Source organism: Copadichromis virginalis, linkage group LG16 (assembly GCF_057382275.1).
Source record: "Copadichromis virginalis isolate Kocher_CV1m ecotype Utaka linkage group LG16, C_Virginalis_male_GT1.1, whole genome shotgun sequence".
Classification (NCBI taxonomy): domain Eukaryota; kingdom Metazoa; phylum Chordata; class Actinopteri; order Cichliformes; family Cichlidae; genus Copadichromis; species Copadichromis virginalis.
In genome coordinates this window covers 41,095,638-41,112,241 of record NC_140633.1, presented here as the reverse complement: position 1 = coordinate 41,112,241, position 16,604 = coordinate 41,095,638, and the positions used below count along the sequence as shown (strand labels likewise).

The 16,604-nt window shown below is 42.3% G+C and overlaps 2 protein-coding genes across 20 annotated transcripts in view; both read left to right on the top strand.

The window, feature by feature from the left end:
* The window catches only part of LOC146691423 (titin-like), a 175,371-nt gene that overhangs the window by 48,382 nt on the left and 110,385 nt on the right, over positions 1-16,604 (top strand). For 5 of the 19 annotated variants that reach the window (XM_085434849.1, XM_085434859.1, XM_085434847.1 and 2 more), the window contains 20 exons: positions 51-341; positions 640-927; positions 1,131-1,247; positions 1,342-1,624; positions 1,768-1,951; positions 2,726-2,806; positions 2,936-3,203; positions 6,518-6,586; positions 6,934-7,005; positions 7,185-7,256; positions 7,734-7,961; positions 8,851-8,937; positions 9,087-9,176; positions 12,200-12,289; positions 12,473-12,568; positions 12,764-12,859; positions 13,052-13,129; positions 13,337-13,411; positions 13,597-13,686; positions 14,181-14,216. In XM_085434849.1, the coding sequence (XP_085290975.1) occupies positions 51-341; positions 640-927; positions 1,131-1,247; positions 1,342-1,624; positions 1,768-1,951; positions 2,726-2,806; positions 2,936-3,203; positions 6,518-6,586; positions 6,934-7,005; positions 7,185-7,256; positions 7,734-7,961; positions 8,851-8,937; positions 9,087-9,176; positions 12,200-12,289; positions 12,473-12,568; positions 12,764-12,859; positions 13,052-13,129; positions 13,337-13,411; positions 13,597-13,686; positions 14,181-14,216 (2,691 nt within the window). Of the gene's footprint in view, positions 1-50; positions 342-639; positions 928-1,130; positions 1,248-1,341; positions 1,625-1,767; positions 1,952-2,725; positions 2,807-2,935; positions 3,204-6,517; positions 6,587-6,933; positions 7,006-7,184; positions 7,257-7,733; positions 7,962-8,850; positions 8,938-9,086; positions 9,177-9,365; positions 10,062-10,229; positions 10,308-10,399; positions 10,466-10,642; positions 11,864-12,199; positions 12,290-12,472; positions 12,569-12,763; positions 12,860-13,051; positions 13,130-13,336; positions 13,412-13,596; positions 13,687-14,180; positions 14,217-14,405; positions 16,419-16,604 lie in introns of all 19 variants that reach the window. The other 14 variants (XM_085434860.1, XM_085434842.1, XM_085434844.1 and 11 more) reach the window with 14 other exon arrangements.
* Positions 3,210-6,511, top strand: LOC146691424 (telokin-like). Its single transcript, XM_085434863.1, has 5 exons — positions 3,210-3,714; positions 4,816-4,893; positions 4,975-5,001; positions 5,380-5,436; positions 5,516-6,511. The coding sequence occupies exons 1-5, from the start codon at positions 3,465-3,467 to the stop codon at positions 5,593-5,595; spliced, it is 492 nt and encodes a 163-aa protein (XP_085290989.1). The 5' UTR covers positions 3,210-3,464; the 3' UTR covers positions 5,596-6,511.

Here is a 16,604-nt window from a genome sequence, read left to right as displayed (position 1 = left end):
ATGCCACTGCATGGCATGATTTTCGTTCTTATTTTCTTCCCCACTAACAGAGCGCAAAGTTCCTCCAAACTTCACCAGGAAGCCTTCGGAGTCCATGGTGGATTCAGTGGGTAAGACCGTAAAGATCGAGGGCCGCGTGTCCGGCTCTCAACCTCTGACCGTCTCCTGGTACAAGGACAACAGTGAGATCCGCGCCTCGGACAAATATGATATCAGCTTCAAAAACAACATGGCCGTGCTGTGTGTCAGAGGCTCCACGGGCTCTGACGGTGGTGTTTACACCTGCGAGGCCTCCAATGAAGCTGGCAAAGCTTCTTGTAACGTTTCTCTCACAGTAACAGGTAGGACTCTGTCATTTAGGGTTTGATCCTTTTCATCCATGCAGCTAAAGCTGATGTGACTCTACAGGATGTTCTTATGGCACTAAAGATTAAAACCTGACACTTTCATTGTATTAAAGTAATGTTTGGGTAATATTTTACTATATTTGGGTAAAATTATGACTGTTTTCAGAATGAAATACAGTGACTTGTTTTGCTAGCATCCATCCAGATTTTGGATGAGCTTCAGTTGAACAGTTCACTGTTTGAAAGGTGAGTATTTGTAGTCATCCTGTCGGTTCTTGCACCACTTCTCCAGAGACTGGCCAGGCTCCCAAATTTGATGTTCCTCTGGAACCAGTGACTGTGGGTGAAGGGGAGAAGCTGAGCCTCCAGTGCCACGTCACCGGCTCTACTCCAATAACCATCCAGTGGATGAAGGACAGGAGAGAGCTCGTGTCCAGCGGAAACACCAAAATCTCATTTGTTGGTGGAACGGCCAATCTGGAGATCAGCCAGGTGTCAAAGACGGATGCTGGAGATTACCTGTGCAAGGCCAGCAATGCAAATGGCACTGACTTCTGCAAGTCTAAAGTCACTGTAAAAGGTAATCAATCTGTGGTTCCAGTTTTGTGTAATGAACACATCTTGTCTCTCCACTGCACGGTGGAAAAAGTTTACTGCAGTGACGCTAAACCAACATTACTACAAAACTTTGTTTTTAAAGTAGTTTTATGAGAAATGCAGTGTTTATTTCTTTCTGCTGGTTATGTGTTTCACAACATTTAACTCTCTTTCAAATCCTTTCAGATAAAGGTGCCAAGGCCACACCCGCTGAGGCTGCTGCCCCGGCTGCAGCCGCCCCGGTCAAAAGGCTCGACAATCTGTTCTTCATCGAGGAACCCCAAAATGTTTCTGTCACAGAGAGTAAGCACGAGGAGCCAAGGCTCTTTTTGCTTTCATTCATTATCTCTAGAGGTTTCCATTTTGAACTAACTTTGTGTATTTCTGATTTTGGCAGAGGGTACTGCAACCTTTATCGCCAAGATTGGAGGTGACCCAATCCCCAGTGTGAAGTGGATGAAGGGCAAATGGAGACAGATCACCCCCGGTGGTCGAATCTCCATTGAGCACAAGGGCCAGGATGCCAAACTGCAGATCAGAGAAGTGACCAAGTCTGATTCTGGTCATTACAGATGTGTTGCCACCAACAAACATGGAGAAATTGAGAGTGGCGCTGATATGGAGGTGACCAAAAAGGAGGACATGGGAGAAGTGGGAGACTTAAGAACGAGGCTCAAGAAGTAAGGCATTAAGATATGGTGGCAGTGTGAAATTCTTTTCTGTGCAATGACTCTTTTATCAAAGCCTAAAGGAAACAGAAGAGCAAACATCTGGGAGATATCTGCTGCAGAGAAAAATCTGATCGTGTATTTTCTATTTTCAGGACTCCTTCCAAGCAGAAGAGTCCCAAGAAAGAAGAAGAGGTCAACATTGTAGAGCTGCTTAGAGGTCACGACCCCAAAGACTATGAGAGGATCCTGCGGGAACATGGAATCCATGACTACCGTGCCATCCTGCAGGCCGTGGAGTTCCTGAAGAAGGAGAAGGAGATGGAGACTGGAAGAGCGGTAAGACAGAAAGTGTCAGCACAGATGACCGGATATCGTCCCACATAGCTGTGCGAGAAAGCAGCAGAATTAATATCACGGTTCAGCTTTACAATCTGTGAGCAGGAAGGATGGAGACAAAAACTTTACCTCTAAATTCCACCAAATAAAGGGCCAAATGGCCCTCAAGTCTCTGGACTGGTAACACACTTCTGGGGTCTCCAACATTTTGGCTTAGCTGTGGAGCAGATAACATTTTACCAACTTTAGTCTGCAAAGACTCACTACCAGCAGCTTCTTAGTGTGAGTATTTGGTCCCATATTTAAACTAAAACCTACTTTGGGCTTCTCCAAAAGTTGATTGTGTTCACCTGGACGTAGCATTTTGTGGGAGAAACGTTTCGTCACAGGTGACTTCTTCAGTCTCAGCTGACTGCAGCTTTCAATCTTATAAACACGGGCTTATACTTTGGGGCTTCTTAGTTTGAGTTGAGAGCAGCTGAACATAGTTGATGCAGACAAATAAGGCAGAAAAACAGGCATTTTACATACACTTCTCCTTTCCAGAGAGAAATTTGGACATGGCGAACATGATCTCTCCATATTTTTGCTACCAAGCCAACTTTATCTGTAAAGCTTTAAAACAGCAAGTGCTGACCAAAGAGCCGAGAACAGAATAATGCAAAGTTAAACAAATTAATAATAATAATAAAAAAAAGCACGAATGAATACCATGGAAACATGGAAAACGTTCACTGAAGCGACTCTCACAGACTCGCCTGTGTCCTGCTGCAGGAGGTCGAGCGTGGGGCACGAGTCGAAGAAGAGGACATGGCCCGACTCATCGAGCAGCTAGAGGGACGCGTCAGCATGGAGGTAAAAGCACCATCTGATTATGAGGCCATTAAAAAAGAAACACATCGTGTTTCAGTATATAATACAGATAATCAATGATTTGACAATACACAACTTCAGACGTTGATGAAACGGGTTTTTCTTGCTCAGCCCGTCTCTGTGATGGAGGACATCACTGACCAAACCATCACGGAGAACCAGAGCGCCACCTTTGAGTGCCAGATTAAGATCAACTACCCAGAGATCACGCTCACCTGGTACAAAGGCACCCAGAAACTGGACAACAGCGAAAAGTACGACATCAGCAGCGTGGGGGACCGCCATTATCTGAAAATCAAGAACTGCCAGGTCAAAGATCAGGGCAACTACCGCGTGGTGTGCGGTCCTCACATCTCCAACGCCAAACTGACGGTCACAGGTAAGAGTCCCGATGTCTGTCTCTGTGTGTCTGTAACACGTCCTCACGTCCAGCTCTTCCATTTTATTATCAGGAGCTGCTCGTAAGACAGGTAAGAAGGATGAGTCCAAACTAACACGACTCAGACTGACCTCTTTGAACCTGAAGGTTCTCCTCTACCTTTGATTGTGTGTTTGTTTCTGTGTCTTTTATACTGAATCTGATTTTAGTCCAAAGAGGAGTCTTAACACTTAACTGTGACATCAGATCTTCACATTTAAAATGCATATTTCGGAGGCTCACTCTTATTGTCTGGTTCTAGTCGATCAAATTCAGTTCACTAAAAGCATCCGAAGCATCGAGGTCAACGAACGCCACTCTGCCACCTTCGAGTGCGAGTTGTCCTTCGACAACGCTACCGTCACGTGGTACAAAGACTCGTGGGAGCTTAAAGAAAGCCCAAAATATAACTTCAGGACTGAAAGCCGACGGCACTTTATGACAATCCACAACGTAACTGCAGAGGACGAAGGTTTGTTACACGGCCAAGTTACTGTTTCCTCCGGAGACACTTTTCTAATAACTAGACCGAAGTTTAGCTGTTTGAGTAGTATGCATCATCTTATAGATTAACATCTGGTTTTAATGGTGCACAATAAAAGTATTAAAAAATAAAAGTATTCTATTCATGTCATTGAATGCATTTAGCCGGTTTAGCTGAAACTTTTACTAACTCACACGACAAACAGCAGCTGAATATCTCTAAGCTAAAAAGATGTTACTGGGCGCTTGAAGGGGGCGTTTTCTGCTGTTCCAGAGATTCATAGTAAACACAAAGTTCTTACTGTTTCCAGCACCTTTTGGTATTTTATCAGTTTTATTTATACAGCACCAAAACACAACAACAGTGACCTGAAGGCGCTTTATATCGTAAAGTAGACAGAAAAACCCAACAATCATATGAATGCTTTTAGGGAGAGGGGCAGTAAAAACGTAAAAGATCTGAAATTATTTTTAAGCGGACAGAAGATAAACTGATGATAAAGTAAGAAATAATTGAGAATTTTTAGGAGGGGGCTAGATCCCCTGTAAAATGATTTTTGGTACATGAAAAACTAATCGGACCAAAAGAAGACATGTCTGCTAACCTGGCAGCGTTCTGCCTCAGCTGCACAGACTCAATGCAAAGATGTGAAATCCGAGTAAAGGTGCGGTCACGCCAGCATCGTTTAGTGGATCCTCTGAACCCTGCTGCTCATCGACCCGCCGTCGTGTTACAGCCGAGTCGCTGCCAGAGTTCAGAGCAGCACGTGCACTTTCATTTAGCTTCTTAAACCTTGAGCTTTACTCAGTAATCAGTTTTTATTTTTATTTTTTGAATGAACCGAACAGGATACCGTCGAATAACAAAACTAGCCAGCGACCATATTTGTGTACCAGCAGTGGTGTAGCATATATGACTTGTCCTTGATTAGCTCTGTGAAACAAATTTAACTTCACCTGGACATTACTGCAGTGCTGACGTTTAGAGAGGATTAGCTGGGCTCTCTGGTGTGACCGGCCTTTACCGCGATCTCTTCTGTAAGTGTCTGAGGGACAGTTTGGCCTGAACTCCGTGATGTTTCCCCACCAGGCGTGTACTCGGTGATTGCTCGCCTGGAGCCACTGGGAGAAGCTCGAAGCACAGCCGAGCTTTACCTGTCAGGCAAAGGTGTGTACGTTTTTACACATTACTGACAGCAGCGTGATGTCAGCAGCTACAATAACGCTTCTGTACTTTGTCCTTTCACAGAAATTGAGTTAGGGAGGGTTCCTCAGGGTGAGTATCTTAAAAAGTGCAGCAAATAAACGACAGTAAACCTGAACACGTCTTCACCTGCAAACTCAGACACAGGTTTACGATTTTACAACACGGTCGAGGTCGCACTGGTCATTTCACCGACACCATTTTCACAAGAATCACGGCTCATCTATTTGCGAGGCTCCTTGACCTCTCATTGGTTTGCGCAGTACAGCCGACCACTGCCAACAAGGCTTTCACTGTGACTGTGACTGTGGGGTTTCAGTGCATCATCTTACACGTCACTGTGATTTCAGTCATACCGAACAAGTGTTAAGTTTTACTGTCAGAACATAAAAACAACAATCATAATAGTAATAATAATAGTAATCAAAGTGTTTGTGGCTGAACCTTCAGATGTCCCCGACACAGCCGTTCGTGTGTCAGAGGCAGCGTCTATGCTCGTGTGCAGAGGTGAGTCTGGTTCAAACTGATCAGGATTTCAGTGACTCTGCTCGTTTCTGTCATTTACACGATTGTTTTCTGCCACAAGATTCCTCCGAGTTTGATCACTTTGAGGAGAGAACAGAAGTGAGAGGTACAGCAGTCGCCACTCCCCAAGATCAGCTCTAACCGCCGTAATCTCTACAGTTTGCGTGACGAAACTTTCTGCATTAAACCGTTTTCTTTAACCGTCATCACCCTCAAGTCCATCATCATCATAACCATCATCATCTTCATCACCTTCTTCCTCCTCCTTTAACCTTCATCCTGAGTAACTGTGTGCTTGTTTTAAGCGTCATCTGTACACGACCCGTTATAATATCCCAAATATAATTCAGCTTCATTATCTGAGCTGTGCAGACGACGGTCACGTCAGTGTCTAAGAATCACTTTTCAAATTAATCCTGATATGACGAGATTTAAAATCCAGCCAGTTTAAAGATGTACAGTTCTTTTATTTTATTGTAGTAAAGAATTACAAGTTTCTGACTATACTTATGATTTTTATCACGTTGTTTTCTGAATTACAAAAATGTCAACATTCCTGTTGTAAAATCTGATTTATTATATTCTCATTATGGTTTTGGTTGCCTCTCAGACTTCGCTGCTCAGATTTTAAAAATAAAAATGAGGTTTTCAATAAATAAACAGTAAGTCTGATTTTTGTAAAGCTAAACTTAAAATTGGACTATCTCACCTCAAATTCAGAACTTTGATAAATTAACAGTATTTTCAGGATTGTGGAGTTTCATCTGAAATATTTAAAGGTTTCACGACCTGATCGTCGTCTGCTCAAACATAAACTGTTCACTGATCTGACGTCTAACGGCGAATATCTTTCCGTGGTCACTTTATGAAGTGTAATGACTGTTAACATGCTGTGGACGTGTTATTGTCTGAACTGCTCATCGGTGCGGCCCACACCCGTCTTCCTGTTTCCCCTGTTATCGTGTTTCGTTGTGTTTTTAGCAGCTTTGGATACTCGACGACCTGCAGCAGCTTTCACGTGTCAGTCGTTCTTTTTCTGAGTTTACATTTTTTTCCTCACCAGAAGAGAAAAAGCCTGCAGAAGAAACTGTTGAGTGGACTGAGGTCAAGGGCAGAGGAGAACTCCCTGAAGGTATAACTGCAAATGTTCTGGCTGTTCATAAAGCTCGGAGCTGAAATATAATGAGGCGCTGCCAATCAGCTGACTGTTATGTTTGTCTGCCCACTTAAATTCCACTTAAATGCTTCAAACACCAACTGCTGCTTACAGAAGCTGTTCTTCTCCTCAGGTGTTACTTCTATGATCCTGCATGTTACCTGTTTTTGTCATGTTTTTGTCTCATCTCTCTGCAGTTATTCTGTTCTTGCCTTCATGCTCTTATTAACCTTCACTGGAGCTTTCCATGCAGTAGATCTGGCAGAGTAGACGGTAGAGCTTTGCTGAAGTAGTTTTAATGTGACCTTTCTTGATCTTTCAAGTTCCTGAGATTCACAGGATGCCAGAGGAGAAACCCTCTGAGCCTGAAGCTCCGCCTCCACCTCTGGTCAAAGGTATCTACAAATGTCTGTTCTTTATATTCTTCTTCGTGTGGTGTTTGTCTTGTTGGTATGTCACATCTTTTCTTTTTTATTTCCATTCTTTATTTTTTTCCTAAATTAATAATAAGAAAGAAACCTTGATGTTCAGTTTAATGTGGTGAGAAATTGAAATGAATGATGATGTTTTAAAGTACCTGAAGCAAAGAAGCTACAGCCTGAAGCCCGTGCTCCACCTCAGAGAGAGGAACGTCCAGCTCCAGAAGGTAATGTTCATGATGCAGTGAGTCACTAAAAATGTCTTATTTTATGTGCTTGTGGGTCTTTATTGGCTCACGTTCTCAACTGTTTATGTAAATGATGCGAATTACAAATCTTTACCAGAAAGCATCATACTTTTACACAAACTTCAGGAAATCTCATGATATATTATATTGGATACATACACTATATTTAAAACTTTAGTCAGGTTTTTGTAGCACAAACTCACCAACTTTAGCATGAATATGAAATTCAAACTATTCACGATTATGCTCTCAAGATCTTTCAGATTTAATGAGTATTTTTTAGGCTTTTTTTGTCTCTTTAATTGTTGTGTGAAGTATTTTCTTGCTTTCTTACAATGCGTAAATAGCATTGAGTTCTTGCTGTCAGGTTTTATGTGTCTCCTCTTTGCCCCAAGCTCTTACAACTCTGTGGTTCCTGTGTTAAATGATGGTAATATTTCTCTGTTAACCTTGAAGAACCAGTAGTCTTCACCCAACCTGAACCTTACCCACCCAAACCAGCAACACCAAAACTGGTTCATTCAGAACCTGAAGTGAAACCCGTGAAACCAGTGGTGCCTAAGCCTGAAGTGGAACCCGTGAAACCAGTGGTACCTAAGCCTGAAGTGGCTCAAATTAAGCCTGAGCTCCAAGAACCAAAAGCTGTCCCCACTAAGAAAACGCCAGAGGCCTTAAAACCAAAAGGTAATGTAATGAACACTTTGTTTTTCTGATGTTCAAATGGAAAGTCATTACATCCCAAGTTCTTCTAGTTTTGTTTCATGTTGCTGTGACCTAAGTGTGCACTTCTTAACATGTTCATATATGTCATGGATGTCCTTTGCTGCTAACCTCTTGATCTTTAAGCATTAACACTGTCTATAGTGTGGACCACACGTGGTGTTTGGAGTGTTTGAATATAGCCTTTAAAAAAGACATTGCTTTGGTGTATAAATAACAAATCTAACAAATTTTGATCATGAAAATACATCTATGGTAAGTAAAAGAATAAACATTCAAACATATAAATGCTGTGCAAAGTGCCAGCTGTAGACAAACTAGCAGAAGCCACAATTCAGCCAGTCTCTACAATGATTACTTCAACAAAGACTGACGCTAGCAGAACAAAACCGTGGTTCAGAGGGTTGGGAAGCTCATCTGTAACCGGAAAGTTGCCGGTTCGATCCCCCAGCTCTCTCTGTCCTGGTCGTTGTGTCCTTGGGCAAGACACTTCACCTACCGCCTACTGGTGTTGGCCAGAGGGGCCGATGGAGCGATATGGCAGCCTCACTTCTGTCAGTCTGCCCCAGGGCAGCTGTGGCTACAACTGTAGCTGCCTCCACCAGTGTGTGAGAGTGAGAGTGAATGAATAGTGGAATTGTGCGCTATATAAATCCAATCCATTATTAAAAGGTAATGAAGGGACATGTTTTTCATGTGTGACACTAACTCTCTTTACAACAAACAAGGCTCAGCTGTGTATTTAATGTACTGTGACTGTGTCTTTCTCTAAGCACTCGATAGAGTGTTGACGCCACCGTGGTTACCAGAAGGTTACTGAACATATACACTGTATGCATTTTTTCCTTTAAAGTACCAAAACCACCAAAGTCAGAAGAACCTGTACTTCACCCAAGTGCAGTCCTTGCTTCTCCATCATTGGAACATCTTCCAACTGAAGGTATAGATTGTTAACCAAAGTCGTGTTGCTTCTTTTTCTCTAATATCATCTTTCCTACTTTGACTTCACTCATTAAGAATGTATCTTTGATTCCATATGAATCTTAATTGTTAGCTGTTGGATAAAAAAATACACAATCTTCTCTTAAGTGCAAGAAACACCAAGACCAGAACAACCTGTACCTCAACCATCTGCACCCAAAGTTACTCCACAAAAAGTTGAAGATGTCCCAGTTAAAGGTACTACAAAGAGTTTGTTGAAAAGCTGCTGTGTTGTGCCGGTTTCTTTTATACTTGTTAGTATAACTTTTGCTTTTCTGAAATATCTTACATGAATATCTTTCAGCATGCTAAGCACTCGTTAGAGTGTGACTACAAATTTTTGGTATTAAAAAAAAAAATTAAATATTAAATAAATCTTCTTTTAAGTTGCTTTAGAATCAAAGATACACGAACCTCCAAGAAAACCATATTTGCTGGCTGATAAACATCAGCAGGAAGTAACTGAACCAAGGGACCTGGAAACTCCAGAAAAAATCAAGGCTCCTGAGGTTCCTGAAGCACCAAAGGTGGTTCCTGAAGCACCAAAGAAGGTTCCTGAAGCAACAAAGAAGGTTGCTGAAGCACCAAAGAAGGTTGCTGAAGCACCAAAGAAGGTTCCTGAAGCAACAAAGAAGGCTACAGAGGAACCAAGGAAGCTTCCTGAAGAACCAAAGAAGGTTCCTGAAGCACCAAAGAAGGTTCCTGAAGCGGCAAAGAAGGCTACAGAGGAACCGAGGAAGCTTCCTGAAGAACCAAAGAAGGTTCCTGAAGAACCAAAAAAGGTTCCTGAAGAACCAAAGAAGGTTCCTGAAAAAACAAAAAAGGTTCCTGAAGAACCAAAGAAGGTTCCTGAAGCACCTAAAAAGCCTCCCAAGGAACCAAAGAAGCTTCCTGAAGAACCAGTTCCAGAAACACTGAAGAAAGTTCCAGAAGTAGCAAAAACAGCTGTGGTAGAACCACAGAAAGTTCCAACAGCACAGGTTATAGAACGATCAGCAGAGCCAGTGAAAGATCTAGAAGTGTCAGCAGAACCACAACATTTGGAAACACCAATACAACAACCGCAGGCCAAAAAGTCTGAAGGTAGATATGTCTGTCAATACCATTTGGTTGGTCTTATAACCACTTACTAGTAACTCATCTTGACCTATTAACACAATAAGTTGGCCTTGTTGAAATGCCGTAAGCTTTCTTCAAAGATTTTGTTATGATTTGTGTGTTGACTGTTCACTGTTTGTTACTTCATATCAGTCATCCAAACAGTCAAACAAAGGGGGATACCAACAGCTCTAGCTAAACCACAGCTGGAGGCGAGTACACCAGTCAAAGGTATGCTTTGACTTTGAAAGGTTCCCCGTGGATATTCAGCATTTTTATGAATTCCTTAGAACATGACTAGATACGTTTGCTTCTATAATCAGATGAGATCGTTGCTTCTGGAAAAGTAGAAGACAAGCCAAAGGCCATAGAAATCCCTCAGCAGAGAGGTAGAAATTCATAATACTTTTAAAATAGTTGTAAAATAAGGGTCGTAGTTGAATATGTACCACACTAAAGTTTGTATTTTTGTGTCTTGGTGGTGTGTATGTGTCGTGTTTTCTTCTTGGCCACCGCTCCATGGTGCATTTCTTCAATCTTGGGTAATATCTTAAAATTTATCCCAGTTCCTCTGAAGACTCATCTGAAGCCAACAGCTGAGGTTGAAGGCAGAAAGGAGTGTCCTGCAGAAAAAGGTGTTGAAGAAAGGACTTCCCTTACAGAAGCTGACTACAGGAAACAGGAAGTCGACACATATGAAGAAGGAGTCAACGAGTCAACTGCAAGAGAAGAAACCATTTTGAAAACTGAGATAATGGAACAAATTGAAAAGACAAAGGAGGTGGTTTCTGTATCATACAGAGAAGATCGTCAGGTAGAGATTATAGAGCAATGGAAAACAGATTATGAGGCTGAACAACTGGAGTGGACTGGACCTTACAAACCTGAGAAAATAGAGAAAGAAATGTCTCAGTGGTCTGCTTCTCCAACTCTAAAGGGGTCTGCCCATTCTCCTGCAGAACAAGATGTTGCACCTCCACCTGAAATGTCTCATCTTTTGCAGAAAAAGGTTTCTTCTCCTGATGTTGGTGTTACATCAGAAAAAGAGGCTTACAAGAAGAAAGAGCAGGCCGAAGAGGCTGGCCTTCCTACTGCGTATTTACAGACAAGAGTTACTGAATCATTATATCATGAAGAAATTCAAGACTCTGCAATAGAGGAACTTAAGTCTAAAAAGGTCACCACATCAAAGAAGCCGAGAGCTCTTACAGAAGTAATTTGTTTGAAGCAAGATGGGTCTGTTGAAGGTAAAGCAGATGTTCCCCAAACCACTCTTTCTCACCCTGCAGCAGTTTCTCCTACAATGGTATCTTCAAGTCAAGACATGGTGAAAACTCCTAAAACTTCCATAAATGTATGTGATGAAGATATTCTACCTCTGGACAAGCCAAGTCTTCTATCAGAAGATGCATCGATTAAACAAAGTAGGGATGGATCACGTTTTGTTACAGATCAGATTCCTTCACCCGAGGAGAGACGCTGTTCGGAGGAAGACATTTCTCCAGCAAAGAAGTCTGTTCTGCCAACCAAACACAGCTCCCCTACACTCTCTGAGGCAGTTTTTGGCCTAATAGAAGATCTGTCCCTTGAAGAAGACACTCCTGTCAAGAAACCTATTCCTTCTGTGCCTGCTCCAGTAAAAACATCTCAAGTTCAGCAAATCTCTCCATCTTTGAGAGTTTCTGAGGAAGCAAACAACTCTGCAACTGAAGCTACACCAACAAGAGCAGATGACAAGAAAGCAAAGAAGCCAACACAGAAGACTGACCAACAGGCTCTTGATACAGGTATCTGAGCCACACAGGCTCCACGATCGCCTCTCTTAAACTTTACTTTCACTAATATCTTGTACTCATCGTGGTTAACAAGAAAACCTTAGTCCATATTAAGCTGATCTTTTTAATGACGATTTGAGGCAGTCTTGGTCTGTTAACCTCTTTTACTGCTGGGATTTTGTTTTCATTCATCATCTTCATTCTTCAGCCTTCATCCACATCTTTATCTCTGTCGCTGTTTCAGCCTGTTTATGATGTTTGCAGAAATGTGCCTGAAATATCTGTGTCTAGTCTTGGCTGACTGTGCTGCTGTCTCGGTTGTGACCTTGACATCTTGTATTCCTAAAGTGCCTCCTCCTGAGGAGAAGAAACCATCTCTCCCAGCACCAAAGCCTTCACCTACTCCTCCTCGTGAGCAGAAGGGGGCTCCCCCTGCAGGTAGCCTGTTCAGTTTGTTCCTCATCTTTGCTGAATCTTAATGGGCCAAACTTTTTCTAATCTTCATCTCTATTTGTTTGTCCCTTCTGTCTAAGTCATCTTCAGATTTCCATGTTTATTTTTTGTTTTATGTACTTACTGTGAGTCAGTTTGTCGTGACCTTGGCATCTTGTATTCTTAAAGAATCTCCCCGAGAGGAGAAGAAACCATCTGCACCAGCACCAAAGCCTTCACCTCCTGCTCCCCCTGCTCCTGAGCAGAAGGTGGCTCCCCCTGCAGGTAGCCTGTTTAGTTTGCATGTTCCTCATCTTTGCTGACTCTTCATGAGTTGACCTTTTTTGTCTTTGATTTTTTGTATTCTTCCTCTCTAAGTTGTTGGATTTTTTTAAAATTAATGTGTGTATTATGCGTAAGTTTGCACTGACCAAGCTTATGGCTTCTTGGTCGTGACCTTGGCATCTTGTATTCTTAAAGTATCTCCCCCAGAGGAGAAGAAACCATCTGCACCAGCACCAAAGCCTTCACCTCCTGCTCCCCCTGCTCCTGTACAGAAAGTTGCTCCTCCTGCAGGTAGTTTCTTCGCTCACTTTTGTTATTGTTGTAAATGTTGTCTTTCTGTTTGGTTTCATTTGGTGGGTGACAATCGCCTCATGTTTGCTTTAACTTCACTGGCTGACTGTTGTTAGTCCTCTCTGGTGTCTCTACTGACCACATGGCAATCTTGGTCATGATCTTGGCATCTTCTATTATTATTTCCTTCAGAGGAAAAGAAACCATCTTCTCCAGCGCCGAAGCCTTCGGCTCCTGCTGCTCCTGCAGCCAAAGTTGCTCCTCCTGCAGGTACTTCTGTTACACCTCTGTTTGTTATTATAAAAAATTCTCCATGTTGTCTTATTCTGTTTCTGTTTGAGTTACTGTTATCTTTGTTGCCCATGTAAACTTTTCTTCCATCTTAACATCTTTATATTGTTCTCTGTCTGTTCCAATTTGTTGCTACTTTCGTGTCTTCTCTCTTGGTCGTAACCGTTGATATTTTGTACTTCTAAGTGTCTCCTCCTGAGGAAAAGAAGGTGCCTCCACCAACAACCAAGCCAACAGCAGAGAGAGTGGGTCCCCCCGCAGGTAGTTTCCACTGCTTATCATTAATCTTACTGACTGTTCTGTTTGTCCTGCCTTTGAGAAATCTGTTGGGTCTTAACAACAGTGAATTCTGTAGTTTTATACGTTTCGTTCATCTGTTTGTCAGTTGGTTGTTGCTTGTTGACCAGATCTTTGCCAGTGATTTAATCATGTTGGCGTTCTTGTAGCTGAAGTTGCATCGTTGGAGAAGGAAGCTCCTGCACCAGCCGTAAAGGCTGAACCAGCTCCTGTATCAAAGGAAATCTCGCCGCCTGAAGGTAACATCTGTTCTTTCATGTATGCTCCTCTCTTATGTTTGTCTTCTACTTTGAAGCATTTTTAATGGCACAGCTTCAATCTTCATACCAAACATATTTACCTTTTCTTTTAAAATGTGTTTCCTGTTTACATCTGTTGGTCTGTTTCTATACACAACAGTTCACTACCACACTTTGATCCAATTCACTTCTTTAATATTAACACAATTTGCTGAATGAAGCCAAATGACCTTATAAAGGATGTTTAAACATCTGGGGGCATCATGTTTGCAGTAATAAAACGTGTTAAACAGCTGATGAACTTCCTGCTTCTTCTTAAAGCTCACTGTCTCTATTTCTGCAAAGTATTCTGCTGAAAGCTCAAAGCAGTAAAACAACCCCAAACACAGCTGCATGCCTCAAACAAATGAACCATCTTTGGCTTTGACTGAGCCTTTTGTCTAACTCTGTTTGCATTGTTTGTACTTATAATGATTTTATATAATTTTTTGCAGACAAGGAACCAGTGTCAGCACCTGGACCAACAAAAGGTATGCAAAACCTTTTTATTTCAAAGAAACAAAGCACAACCTGCTTCAATTTTTTGTAGCCTTTTAGGATATTTTAGTTTCATCTACATGTGTAAGTGTGATTCTGTGTTATACTGTAGAAAATATTTTATTATTTTCTGTGTTATTATGGTGATATTATAAAAGGTGCATTTGCTGCCCAAACCACAGTGCCGTCTCTTAAGCAAAAGGGTAAGATTCCTGTTCAGGAGGCAAAAACACCCGAATCACCTAAGCTGAAGAGTAAGTTCACCAGAATACCGAAAGAGAAAGAACCAGAACCAGAGGTCATTAAGCTGAAGAAGGTTCCAGTGAAACCTCCAGAGCCAGAGAAACAAGTCGTAACTCATAAGGCAGAAGTGACGAGGCATCACGATCCAGAGCTAGCAGTTCATGGGCTTCATGACAGAGACGATCGAGAGATAATCACACTTGGTAGAACTGAACGAGTATTCACTGCAGATGAGGAAACTATTGAGTTAAGCCATTTTGAGGAAATGGAAAGCCTTACAGTTGTGCAAAAACCAGAACCTGGCAAATGGACAAGAACCTTAAAACCTCAGAAAGACGAGGCACCGGAGGAGCCGCATGTCGCAAAGAAGAAAATAACTAAATTGCCAAAAGCAGATGAGCAAAAAGAATCAGTGAAACTAAAACCATTTGAAACATTTGGGAAACAAGATGCTGAATTACAAGCAATCAAACTAAAAAAGGTGCCACCTAAACCAAAGGAGCCTGAAAAGGAAGTCATAACTCATAAAGTTGAAGTGACAAGGCATTATGATGCAGAATTAACAGTCCAGAAACTTCGTGATAGAGAGGATCGAGAGTTAGTAACAGTTGAGAGAAAGGAACGAGTTTTCACAGCAGCTGAAGAGACATCTGAACTCAGCTTTGCAGAGGAACCTGAAAAACTGGAGGCAGAAGATGAGAAATCAAGATGGGTAAGAGCCCCAAAAGCACCAAAAGAAGAGGAACCAGAGTCAGATTTAAATAAAAAGAAAATAAAAAAATTACCAAAGAAGGACGAGGACCAGGAAGTAGTTACACTGAAGCCATTTCAAAAACCCCAAAAACAAGAAGCAGCTGAACCTCCGAAGGCTGAGACAGAAGCTGAGGCAAAAACAGATACTGAGCGGAGTCCTTACATGAGAGGTGAGCTGCCACGAAGAGATCAACCTGCTGCTGCTGTAAAACACCAGAAAGATGATGACGATGCTCCACTGATGAATGACAATGCATCTCCACATATCAACAAAGACCAAAAGGAAATCCCACATAAGAAAAAGGTTGATCAAGTACCCAAAGATGTAGAAACTACAGCGGCCGAAAAGCTCCGCAGAAAACCTAAAATTATTTCTACACCTGATAAAGAGAAAGAGCAGGTTGTGTTGAAACCATTCACTAAAATCACCAAGCCTGAAGAAAAGCCAGAAAAAGCATCAGAAGAGAAGAAGAAGCCTTTGGACACAAAGGTACCCAGTCAAGCAACTAAAGAGCCGAAGGAACAACTTAAGAAAGCTGAAAAGACTGTAACGCCTAAAAAAGACAACGAAACACCTCAGGAGAAGGAGAAACCAGCTGAGAAGCCCAGTCCTCCAAGTCAGAAAGAAGAAGAGAGACCGAGTCCTCCAAAGCAAACCGATATCCTGAAGAAAAGTCCAGAAATCAAAAAGACTCCTTCACCCAAAGCCAAGATAAGTCAAGATAAGCCTGAAGAGGAAAAGCCCCTCAAACCTATTGAGCAGCTGAAGAAGGTTGAACTAAAAAAGACCCCATCACCCAAGATAGAGAAAATAAAGCCAAGTGAAGTGGAGCAAATTCCCATCGAGAAGAAGCCAAGTGGTGAAAAAGTCAAAAGGATTCCCAAGACTGTTTCGCCAAAAGACTCCACTGAAACCGTGACCCTCAAAAAGGTGCCCAAGAAGCCCTCACCAGAGGGGCCCTCAGAAAGGCCTGATACAGGGCGGATCCCTCTGGTGAAGGAGATCTCTCCTGGAGCTGTGGAGATGAAGCGGGTGACAACCCAGCCAGAGGAGGAGGTATGTGAAGAGGAGGGTGAAAAAATGGTAGCCGACGAAGATGAGGAGGTCTGGGACTGGGAGCTGGTTCCACCGGAAGACTGGGAAGGTGAAGGGGTGGATGGGGCGCTGGAGACTCCAGGCATGCCCGGCGCCAAGAGAGGTGAGGTGAAGGCCGGTGAACTCGTCCAGCTGATGACTCTGGAATCGCCTCATCCCATTTCAGACGATTCATCTAATCTTCATTACATCCAATTTTACGTTACATTATATATTTGTTCATCTGTTTGTCTGTCTGCTCATTGCCCATCCATCCTTTGTGATGTTTTTAAGTGGTCATCATCTTAAA